Source organism: Salmo salar, chromosome ssa16 (assembly GCF_905237065.1).
Source record: "Salmo salar chromosome ssa16, Ssal_v3.1, whole genome shotgun sequence".
NCBI classification, from domain to species: Eukaryota; Metazoa; Chordata; class Actinopteri; order Salmoniformes; family Salmonidae; genus Salmo; species Salmo salar.
This window is the reverse complement of record NC_059457.1, coordinates 88,443,905-88,455,770: the sequence shown is the minus strand read 5'-3', so window position 1 is coordinate 88,455,770 and position 11,866 is coordinate 88,443,905. Positions and strand designations below refer to the sequence as shown.

At 46.4% G+C, this 11,866-nt stretch overlaps 1 protein-coding gene across 1 annotated transcript in view; it reads right to left on the bottom strand.

Annotated features, from left to right (window-relative positions):
- LOC123727730 (proline-rich extensin-like protein EPR1) overlaps nucleotides 1-11,027 on the bottom strand; it is a 74,902-nt gene extending 63,875 nt beyond the window's left edge. The window contains exons 1-4 of the mRNA XM_045696735.1: nucleotides 11,000-11,027; nucleotides 8,533-8,538; nucleotides 6,639-7,655; nucleotides 6,301-6,306 (exon numbers count right to left, since the gene is read on the bottom strand). Of these exons, the coding sequence (XP_045552691.1) occupies nucleotides 6,301-6,306; nucleotides 6,639-7,655; nucleotides 8,533-8,538; nucleotides 11,000-11,027 (1,057 nt within the window). The remainder of the gene's footprint in view (nucleotides 1-6,300; nucleotides 6,307-6,638; nucleotides 7,656-8,532; nucleotides 8,539-10,999) is intronic.
- Between the last annotated feature and the right edge of the window lie 839 nt (nucleotides 11,028-11,866).

Here is an 11,866-nt window from a genome sequence, read left to right as displayed (position 1 = left end):
AGAGAGAGAGAGAGAGAGAGAGCGAGCGAGAGAGAGACAGAGAGAGAGAGAGAGAGAGGGCGAGAGGGAGCGAGAGAGAGACAGAGAGAGCGAGAGAGACAGTGCACGAGAGGGAGAGAGAGAGAGAGACAGCACGAGAGGGAGCGAGAGAGAGACAGAGCGAGAGAGAGAGGTAGAGAGAGAGAGACAGAGAGAAAGAGAGAGAGTGCGAGAGAGAGAGAGAGGGAGAGAGAGACAGAGAGACAGAGAGAGAGACAGAGCGAGAGAGAGAGAGAGAGCGAGAGAGAGAGCGAGAGAGAGAGCTAGAGAGAGAGCGAGAGAGAGAGAGAGAGAGAGAGAGAGAGAGAGAGAGAGAGAGAGAGAGACAGAGCGACAGAGAGAGAGAGAGAGACAGAGAGAGAGAGAGAGAGACACAGAGAGAGAGAGAGCGTGAGAGAGAGAGAGAGAGAGAGAGAGAGAGAGAGAGACAGACCGAGAGAGAGAGAGAGAGAGAGAGAGAGACAGAGCGAGAGGGAGCGAGAGAGAGATAGGGAGAGAGAGGGAGAGAGAGACAGAGAGAGAGAGAGAGAGAGACAGAGACAGAGCGAGAGAGAGAGAGAGACAGAGCGCGAGAGGGAGCGAGAGAGAGACAGAGCGCGAGAGGGAGCGAGAGAGAGAGAGAGAGAGAGAGAGAGAGAGAGAGAGAGAGAGAGAGAGAGAGAGAGAGAGAGAGAGAGAGAGAGAATATTCTAGGAGTTTTGGACTAAAGAACAGCATGCTAGCTAGTTAAAACTAGTCAACACACCAAGGTCAGGGGACTGTTTCCTCTCCCTACATCTCCCTCATCGGACAAATGTGAACATGGAAAGTGTTTCTAAAAACCCATGTTGGTAAAACGTATATGACTGTCAGACAGTGAGACAGAAAGCCGTAATAACATAGACAGGCTGAATAGGACAGCAGCGTTCTCAGACCAGACCTCTATCGTAATTTGTCGGGAACAACAGGCGGACCGGGGCACTGGTAGAACGTTGAGAAGCCATGTCTTTTCTCATTTATTTGGGAGTGGTGGAAGTGAGCCCAAACTTCCCCATGAGCATTCCACTCACAGCGCCATGACCTTGAGGTGAGGCCGTGTGGTGAGGAGAGGGGGGTATTATGAATTACAATGTCCTCTCCTCTTCTCTCCAACCACACATGGGTTCATACACTGTGTTCATACACTATTTGAAATCATTTGTGAAATTATCACAAATACTTTAGGTACGCTTGATTGTGCAGAAAGAGCAACCTATCTATTTATTGCCTACCTCCTCACGCCATTTGCACACATTGTATATAGACTTTTTTTAGTTCCTATTGTGTTATTGACTGTACGTTTGTTTATTCCATGTGTAACTCTGTGTTGTTGTTTGTGTCGCACTGCTTTGCTTTATCTTGGCCAGGTCGCAGTTGTAAATGAAAACTTGTTCTCAACTGTTCTACCTGGTTAAATAAAGGTGAAATTATTTTATTATTTTTTTAATCGGATATCTCGAAGTAGCTTTTGTAATTTATTGTAATGTATTTGCACTTACTTTAAAAAGGATTATGGGACTAGTTTGGAGAAAATCTGTACAGTGATTACCCCATGAGGGGAGAATAGTGATTACCCCATGAGGGGAGAATAGGGATTACCATGAGGGAAAATAGTGATTACCCCATGAGGGGAGAATAGGGATTACCCCATGAGGGGAGAATAGGGATTACCCCATGAGGGGAGAATAGTGATTACCCCATGAGGGGAGAATAGGGATTACCATGAGGGAAAATAGTGATTACCCCATGAGGGGAGAATAGGGATTACCCCATGAGGGGAGAATAGGGATTACCCCATGAGGGGAGAATAGGGATTACCCCATGAAAATAGTGATTACCCCATGAGGGGAGAATAGGGATTACCCCATGAGGGGAGAATAGGGATTACCCCATGAGAGGAAAATAGGGATTACCCCCATGAGGGGAAAATAGGGATTACCCCATGAGGGGAGAATAGGGATTACCCCATGAGGGGAGAATAGGGATTACCCCATGAGGGGAGAATAGTGATTACCCCATGAGGGGAGAATAGTGATTACCCCATGAGGGGAGAATAGGGATTATCCCATGAGGGGAGAATAGGGATTACCCCATGAGGGGAAAATAGGGATTACCCCATGAGAGGAAAATAGGGATTACCCCATGAGGGGAGAATAGGGATTACCCCATGAGGGGAGAATAGCGATTACCCCATGAGAGGAAAATAGGGATTACCCCCATGAGGGGAGAATAGTGATTACCCCATGAGGGGAGAATAGTGATTACCCCATGAGGGGAGAATAGTGATTACCCCATGAGGGGAGAATAGTGATTACCCCATGAGGGGAGAATAGTGATTACCCCATGAGAGGAAAATAGTGATTACCCCATGAGGGGAGAATAGGGATTACCCCATGAGGGGAGAATAGTGATTACCCCATGAGGGGAGAATAGTGATTACCCCATGAGGGGAGAATAGGGATTACCCCATGAGGGGAGAATAGTGATTACCCCATGAGGGGAGAATAGTGATTACCCCATGAGGGGAGAATAGTGATTACCCCATGAGGGGAGAATAGGGATTACCCCATGAGGGGAGAATAGTGATTACCCCATGAGGGGAGAATAGTGATTACCCCATGAGGGGAGAATAGGGATTACCCCATGAGGGGAGAATAGTGATTACCCCATGAGGGGAGAATAGTGATTACCCCATGAGGGGAGAATAGTGATTACCCCATGAGGGGAGAATAGGGATTACCCCATGAGGGGAGAATAGGGATTACCCCATGAGGGGAGAATAGTGATTACCCCATGAGGGGAGAATAGTGATTACCCCATGAGGGGAGAATAGGGATTACCCCATGAGGGGAGAATAGGGATTACCCCATGAGGGGAGAATAGGGATTACCCCATGAGGGGAGAATAGGGATTACCCCATGAGGGGAGAATAGGGATTTACTTGTCCTCTTTGGAATGAGACCAACGGCTGATAGTAAGATACATGTAGGTCTCTGACTCTAGATGTTTCCTCATTGCTGAGTAGGCTTGGGTGGTATCCAGATTGTCATACCTTCATCCTGGGGTATATGGTATTACCAGCACTGAACACAAGGGGTGCTAATTTTAAACACAAAATACCTCACTGAGCATCTGAAATCCGAAGGTTAGCTATGCTAACGCTGTAAAAAAAAATATATATGATTATACAGTCTCTGACGTAAACCATTTGCAGGACAGACATCCCAGCTCATAAAGTTACACAAATAACTCAGAAAGGCTACTGACAGTTTTCTGCACGGACAAAACAAATATTAGAGAGCAAGGGTCTTGATCCAGGATGGAATTCTCTGCTGTTCCCAAGAGAAGCAACAAGCTAACCACTTAGCTAACTAGCTACTAGCTTAGCAAACCAAATGCACAATTGCAGAGTATTTAGCTCATTTTGGACAGTTAACTTAAGATATCCAGCTGGTAAATATTTAGTTGTGAATTACATACTAGATCACCTGGTCCATGCTGCACAACAGTGAGAGTGACTCACGAGACTCAGGTCTCTCCTGGTCCATGCTGCACAACAGTGAGACTGACTCACGAGACTCAGGTCTCTCCTGGTCCATGCTGCACAACAGTGAGACTGACTCACGAGACTCAGGTCTCTCCTGGTCCATGCTGCACAACAGTGAGACTGTCCCACATGCTGCACAACAGTGAGACTGACTCACGAGACTCAGGTCTATCCTGGTCCATGCTGCACAACAGTGAGACTGACTCAAGAGACTCAGGTCTCTCCTGGTCCATGCTGCACAACAGTGAGAGTGACTCACGAGACTCAGGTCTCTCCTGGTCCATGCTGCACAACAGTGAGACTGACTCACGAGACTCAGGTCACTCCTGGTCCATGCTGCACAACAGTGAGACTGACTCACGAGACTCAGGTCTCTCCTGGTCCATGCTGCACAACAGTGAGAGTGACTCACGAGACTCTCTCAGAATCCAAACATTGCTCGTTCTGATATTTCTTAATTTCGTACATTGTATTTTGGGGGATTTGTGTGTATTGTTTTGTATTTTTAGGTATTACTGCACACAAGCATTTTGTTGCACCTACAATAACATCTGCAAAAACATCCCCAACACAATTTGATTTGATTTGATTCACCAACATGTTTTTCTGAGAGTCAAACATGTCCTTTTTCTGATAGAATACAAGAAAAAGTGAAAAATATAAACCTTTTATTTTCAAAAGTTATAAAGTCCAAAAGGCACAGCATAGTAGGAATGGCCTAGTGAGTCAATTAATATCCTGTTACACACACACACACACACACACACACACATACATACACACACACACACACACACACACACACACACACACACACACACACACACACACACACACACACACACACACACACACACACACACACACACACACACACACACACACACACACACGCACACACAGAGAGAAAAATATAAGTAAATCATCCAAGTCAATCAACAAGGTTCTGTTCCAATATTCAGCTGTAGCTCGTCTCTGTCTCTCCCAGTGGTTCACACGTACATGTAGAGAATCTCCATCATTGATCCATACGGTAGCAGAGACACTTCCCCTGCTTGTTCAGACTACATTATCCATCCCATACAAACATCACAACTGGAGGGTGGCTCAGCTCAGCACAGGCAGCAGTGTCTCTCTCTCTCTCTGTCTCTCTCTCTCTCTGTCTCTCTCTCTCTCTCTCTCTCTCTCTCTCTCTCTCTCTCTCTCTCCCTCCCTCCCTCCCTCCCTCCCTCTGCACGTTTACGTTAGCTCTATCAACAGTGGGCTGCCACGTTGCCGCGGAGCACAGTACAACACATGAGCAGAGCAATAACAGCTCAAGTGTTTGCTCAGACAGAAGCGAGGGAGAGGAGGAGAGAAGAGGAGAGAAGAGGAGGAGGGGAGGAGAGAAGAGGAGAGAGGAGGAGGGGAGGAGAGAAGAAGAGAAAGGAGGAGGGGAGGAGAGAGGAGGAGGGGAGGAGAGAAGAAGAGAAAGGAGGAGGGGAGGAGAGAAGAGGAGGGAGGGGAGGAGAGAAGAGGAGAGATGAGGAGAGAGGAGGGAAGAGGAGGAGGGGAGGAGAGAAGAGGAGAAGAGGAGAGAGGAGGAGGGGTGGAGAGAAGAGGAGAGAGGAGGAGGGGAGGAGAGAAGAGGAGAGAGGAGGAGGGGAGGAGAGAAGAGAAGAGGAGAGAGGAGGAGGGGAGGAGAGAAGAGGAGAGAGGAGGAGGGGAGGAGAGAAGAGGGGAGAGGAGGAGGGGAGGAGAGAAGAGGAGAGAGGAGGAGGGGAGGAGAGAAGAGGAGAAAGGAGGAGGGGAGGAGAGAAGAGGAGAGAGGAGGATTTGAGGAGAGAAGAGGAGAGTGGAGGAGAGAGGAGGGAAGAGGGGGAGGGGAGGAGAGAAGAGGAGAGAGGAGGAGGGGAGGAGAGAGGAGAGAAGAGGAGAGAAGAGGAGGGGAGGAGAGATGAGGAGAGGAGGAGAGAAGAGGAGAGAGGAGGAGAGAAGGAGGGGAGGAGAGAAGAGGAGAGAGGAGAGAAGAAGAGAGAGGAAGTCTGAAGAAGCAATCAATCTCTGTGGCTCATTCCCAGACGGCACCCTATTCCCTATATACACTAGTACCAATAGGGATTCCCATAGGGCTGTATTCATAATCCCTATATAGTGCACTACTATTGACCAGGGCCAAAAGGTATTCCCATAGGGCTCTGGTCAGAGTCCCTATACAGTGAACTATATAGGGATTAGGGGGCCATTTGGGACATACCCAGTGAGAGACTATTCCAGGCTGACAGCATTACATCCTCAGCGTGTCCTTCAGTGGGCAAGGTTAGGTAGTCAACTCAACGGGGGGAGTATCGCTCAGTGTGGGGATGGAAGGTAGAATGAACCAATCACAGACAAATAAATCACGTTGCAGTGACAGCAGCTTTCAGAGTTCAGGAAGTAAAAAAACGTTTTAGAATCCTGGCGTAGAAGTGATGTGTGTGATGTAGTGGAGGAAGAAGGTGATACTGAGGAGGAGGAGGGAGGGAGGGAGGGAGGGAGGATTTACATCCTTCTCTTTAAGTGCGTCGCAAATGGCACCCTATTCCCTATTTAGTGCCCTACTTTTGACACTATATATAGGGAACTAACTACATTCCTCAGTGTCAGAGAGAGAGAGAGAGTGAGTAAGAGCGAGAAGTGTTGTGAATTTATATTCTCTTTCTAATCTCTGCCCTCACTAGACTCTAGAACACAGAGGAGAGGAGAGGAGAGGAGAGGAGAGGAGAGGAGAGGAGAGGAGAGGAGAGGAGAGGAGAGGAGAGGGGGTAAGGCGAGGGGACAAGAGGGGACGAGAGGAGAGGGGGATGAGGAGAAGAGAGGAGAGGAGAGGGGACAAAAGGGGAGGGAGGTCTATTTCTGGGACCAGCGAGGGCGGGAGGAGAATGGATGGGAGAGAGAGGGAGGAAGGAGGGGGAGTAGATGGTTGAGACAAAATCTGAATATGAATTTGGAGGTTTATGAAGTTGAGGAAACTTAAGTAATGTAGTATGAACAGTGTGCGGGGTCACAGGGTCACGGTGTGTGGGGTCAGGGTGTGTGGGGTCACGGCGTGTGGGGTCACGGTGTGTGGGGTCACGGTGTGTGGTGTCACGGTGTGTAGGGTCACGGTGTGTGGGGTCACGACGTGTGGGGTCACGGTGTGTGGGGTCACAACGTTTGGGGTCACAGCGTGTGGGGTCAGGGTGTGTGGGGTCACGGCGTGTGGAGTCACGGTGTGTAGGGTCAGGGTGTGTAGGGTCACGGTGTGTAGGGTCACGGTGTGTAGGGTCAGGGTGTGTAGGGTCACGGTGTGTAGGGTCACGGTGTGTGGGGTCAGGGTGTGTGGGGTCACAGTGTGTGGGGTCAGGGTGTGTGGGGTCAGGGTGTGTGGGGTCACGGTGTGTGGGGTCACGGTGTGTGGGGTCACGGCGTTTGGGGTCACAGCGTGTGGGGTCAGGGTGTGTGGGGTCACGGTGTGTGGGGTCACGACGTTTGGGGTCACAGCGTGTGGGGTCAGGGTGTGTGGGGTCACGACGTTTGGGGTCACAGCGTGTGGGGTCAGGGTATGTGGGGTCACGGCGTGTGGGGTCATGGTGTGTAGGGTCACGGCGTGTGGGGTCACGGCGTGTGGGGTCACGGCGTGTGGGGTCACGGTGTGTGGGGTCACGGTGTGTGGGGTCACGACGTTTGGGGTCACAGCGTGTGGGGTCAGGGTGTGTGGGGTCACGGCGTGTGGGGTCACAGTGTGTGGGGTCACGACATGTGGGGTCAGGGTGTGTGGGGTCACGGTGTGTGGGGTCAGTGTGTGTGGGGTCTGGGTGTGTAGGGTCAGGGTGTGTGGGGTCAGGGTGTGTGGGGTCAGGGTGTATGGGGTCAGGATGTGTGGGGTCAGGGTGTATGGGGTCAGGGTGTGTGGGGTCAGGGTGTGTGGGGTCAGGGTGTGTGGGGTCAGGCTGTGTGGGGTCACGGCGTGTGGGGTCACAGTGTGTGGGGTCACGACATGTGGGGTCAGGGTGTGTGGGGTCACGGTGTGTGGGGTCAGTGTGTGTGGGGTCTGGGTGTGTAGGGTCAGGGTGTGTGGGGTCAGGGTGTGTGGGGTCAGGGTGTATGGGGTCAGGGTGTGTGGGGTCAGGGTGTATGGGGTCAGGGTGTGTGGGGTCAGGGTGTATGGGGTCAGGGTGTGTGGGGTCAGGGTGTGTGGGGTCAGGGTGTGTGGGGTCAGGGTGTGTGGGGTCAGGGTGTGTGGGGTCAGGGTGTGTGGGGTCAGGGTGTGTGGGGTCAGGGTATGTGGGGTCAGGGTGTGTGGGGTCAGGGTTTAGTTAGATCCAACCACGTTTCCAATGACCAGGTAAAGAAATCCAGCAACGAAGGAGAGACACAACAATTTTCTTCTTTCAAATTTCCATGGTTACGGTTAATTAAATGTACGTATACAGTCTATTCAACCAACACACAGCAAACAAAACATTTTAACAACTAAACAAACTTGTCAAACAAAACACTTTAACAACTGAACGAACTTGACAAACAAAACACTTTAACAACTGAACGAACTTGACAAACAAAACACTTTAACAACTAAACAAACTTGTCAAACAAAACACTTTAACAACTGAACGAACTTGACAAACCAAACACTTTAACAACTAAACAAACTTGTCAAACAAAACACTTTAACAACTGAACGAACTTGACAAACAAAACACTTTAACAAGCTAAACAAACTTGAGAAACGTGAAGTTCCATTTTAAAGTTTACATCATTTCCTTTTTTCTGCGTCGCAAATGGCACCCTATTCCCTATATTGAGCCCTACTTTTGACACTATATATAGGGAACTAACTACATTCCTCAGTGTCAGAGAGAGAGAGAGAGTGAGTAAGAGCGAGAAGTGTTGTGAATTTATATTCTCTTTCTAATCTCTGCCCTCACTAGACTCTAGAACACAGAGGAGAGGAGAGGAGAGGAGAGGAGAGGAGAGGAGAGGAGAGGAGAGGAGAGGAGAGGAGGTGTATTTCTGGGACCAGGCCTGGTGTTTGAACATAATAAGAATAATGAAGAAAGACCAGGAAGACTTAATGTTAACATTACCCTGCTTTCTACAGAGGATGTTGTGTCATTATGTTTCAATATACTGTCAGATAATTAACACTGGGATTCAATCCAAGTCACATTGACGAAAAGAGCAGTGCACTGTTGACAGGCTTGGTCAAACATATCAGGCTGAACGCTGAGGTAAATGCAGCAGGTACTTTCTAATGTTGGAGACTAGAGCCATAAACAGAGTGACCTTGGCTTTCCCTGAGCAGAGCAGAGTAGCAGCCAGACCATGGAGGGTTTTAGTACAGCTATAAACCATGGTCATTCTGCTGCTACTGCTGGTCTTCTACTCCCTACACAACACACACACAACAAGACTGCATCCCAAATGGCACCCTATTCTGCATCTGGTCAAAAGTAGGGCACGATATAGGGAATAGGGTGCAGCCTTATGTGTATATATATATATATTCTCTCTCTCTCTCTCTCTCTCTCTCTCTCTCTCTCTCTCTCTCTCTCTCTCTCTCTCTCTCTCTAACTCTCTCTCTCTCTCTCAGCATGAAGACCATTGTATCAATATTGCCGAAGCAGTAATGTACAGTCCTATGGAGACAGCGGAATAACCCTATTGGAATCCTTTTTGCTAGGATGTATACAACCCCTCCCTAGTACAGTCAACACACAGGGAGGTAAGGAGACAACAGATGTTGTAACACAGTGAGTGATGTCACCTGTCTGCTTGTGTAGCCTTCCACTTTTGACATGATCTAAAAGAAGATTACATGAAGTTCTATTTTAAGACATGATTACCTTTCTTTTACAATTGGCTTTAAATGGATTGGATGTTGTTGTTTTTTTACTGAAAACGCCAGTTCACTTGTCTTTATTTCCACTTGTCTTTAAAACACCTTTCCACTTGTCTTTATTTCCACTTGTCTTTATTTCCACTTGTCTTTATTTCCACTTGTCTTTATTTCCACTTGTCTTTATTTCCACTTGTCTTTATTTTCACTTGTCTTTATTTTCACTTGTCTTTATTTCCACTTGTCTTTATTTCCACTTGTCTTTATTTCCACTTGTCTTTAAAACACCTTTCCACTTGTCTTTATTTCCACTTGTCTTTATTTCCACTTGTCTTTATTTCCACTTGTCTTTATTTCCACTTGTCTTTATTTCCACTTGTCTTTATTTCCACTTGTCTTTATTTCCACTTGTCTTTATTTTCACTTGTCTTTATTTTCACTTGTCTTTATTTCCACTTGTCTTTAAAACACCTTTCCACTTGTCTTTATTTTCACTTGTCTTTATTTTCACTTGTCTTTATTTCCACTTGTCTTTATTTCCACTTGTCTTTAAAAAACCTTTCCACTTGTCTTTATTTCCACTTGTCTTTATTTCCACTTGTCTTTAAAAAACCTTTCCACTTGTCTTTATTTTCACTTGTCTTTATTTTCACTTGTCTTTATTTTCACTTGTCTTTATTTTCACTTGTCTTTATTTCCACTTGTCTTTATTTCCACTTGTCTTTATTTCCACTTGTCTTTCTTTCCACTTGTCTTTATTTCCACTTGTCTTTATTTTCACTTGTCTTTATTTTCACTTGTCTTTATTTCCACTTGTCTTTATTTCCACTTGTCTTTATTTCCACTTGTCTTTAAAACACCTTTCCACTTGTCTTTATTTCCACTTGTCTTTATTTCCACTTGTCTTTATTTCCACTTGTCTTTATTTCCACTTGTCTTTATTTCCACTTGTCTTTATTTCCACTTGTCTTTATTTCCACTTGTCTTTATTTTCACTTGTCTTTATTTTCACTTGTCTTTATTTCCACTTGTCTTTAAAACACCTTTCCACTTGTCTTTATTTTCACTTGTCTTTATTTTCACTTGTCTTTATTTCCACTTGTCTTTATTTCCACTTGTCTTTAAAAAACCTTTCCACTTGTCTTTATTTCCACTTGTCTTTATTTCCACTTGTCTTTATTTCCACTTGTCTTTATTTCCACTTGTCTTTATTTCCACTTGTCTTTAAAAAACCTTTCCACTTGTCTTTATTTCCACTTGTCTTTATTTTCACTTGTCTTTAAAACGCCTGTTCACTTGTCTTTATTTTCACTTGTCTTTAAAACACCTTTCCACTTGTCTTTATTTCCACTTGTCTTTATTTCCACTTGTCTTTATTTCCACTTGTCTTTAAAAAACCTTTCCACTTGTCTTTATTTCCACTTGTCTTTATTTCCACTTGTCTTTATTTCCACTTGTCTTTATTTCCACTTGTCTTTAAAAAACCTTTCCACTTGTCTTTATTTCCACTTGTCTTTATTTTCACTTGTCTTTATTTCCACTTGTCTTTAAAACACCTTTCCACACGTTGATAACAATGGCCATGACGCGACCGAGTTTCGCAGGTGCAACCCATGAATAATCACTTAAGACACCTAATATTATCTAAAATCACTTGTTTACTTGTTTTTGTTACTGAAATTTAATTGTAAGTCAGGCTGCATATTAATGATTCTCCCTCCTTCTATCAGTCATTTGGAAAGCTTTCTTAATTGGCATTAATGTGTTAGTTGCCTAAATTAGGGAATGTATGTGTGCCTGTGTGTGTGTGTGTGTGTGTGTGTGTGTGTGTGTGTGTGTGTGTGTGTGTGTGTGTGTGTGTGTGTATATATATATGTAGCCACATCTAAAGCAGAGCCTGATGCTTTGTAGAATAGTCCCAGCCTTTGAAGGCCCTGTTATCTTGCTATCCACCCCGAGGGGAGAGGCTCGGAGTGGGCATGTTGGCGGCAGGACAGTGGGCTGAGCGGAGGATGGAGGTGGGCTGGTGAGTTGGCTGTAGAGACGCAAAGAGCACGCACACACACACATACACACACACACAGACATACACACACACACACACTCACACACTCAGTGGGTTGGAAACTGATGGACCAGAGATGTTCTGCAGTGTAAATCGGAGGAAAGGGTTCTTTGAAATGGCCTGAATGGAATGGATGGAAAGGTTTCAAACACATGTGGGGAGTTGTGTGTTCTAGGGACTTGGCTGCAGGACACTGGGCTGATGGACCAGAGGTGGGCTGGATACCAAATGACAGCTTATTCCCTATACAGGTCTGTTGGTAAGTTATGTCCTAGTACCCTCTAATGTCTGTCTGTCTGTCTGTCTGTCTGTCTGTCTGTCTGTCTGTCTGTCTGTCTGTCTGTCTGTCTGTCTGTCT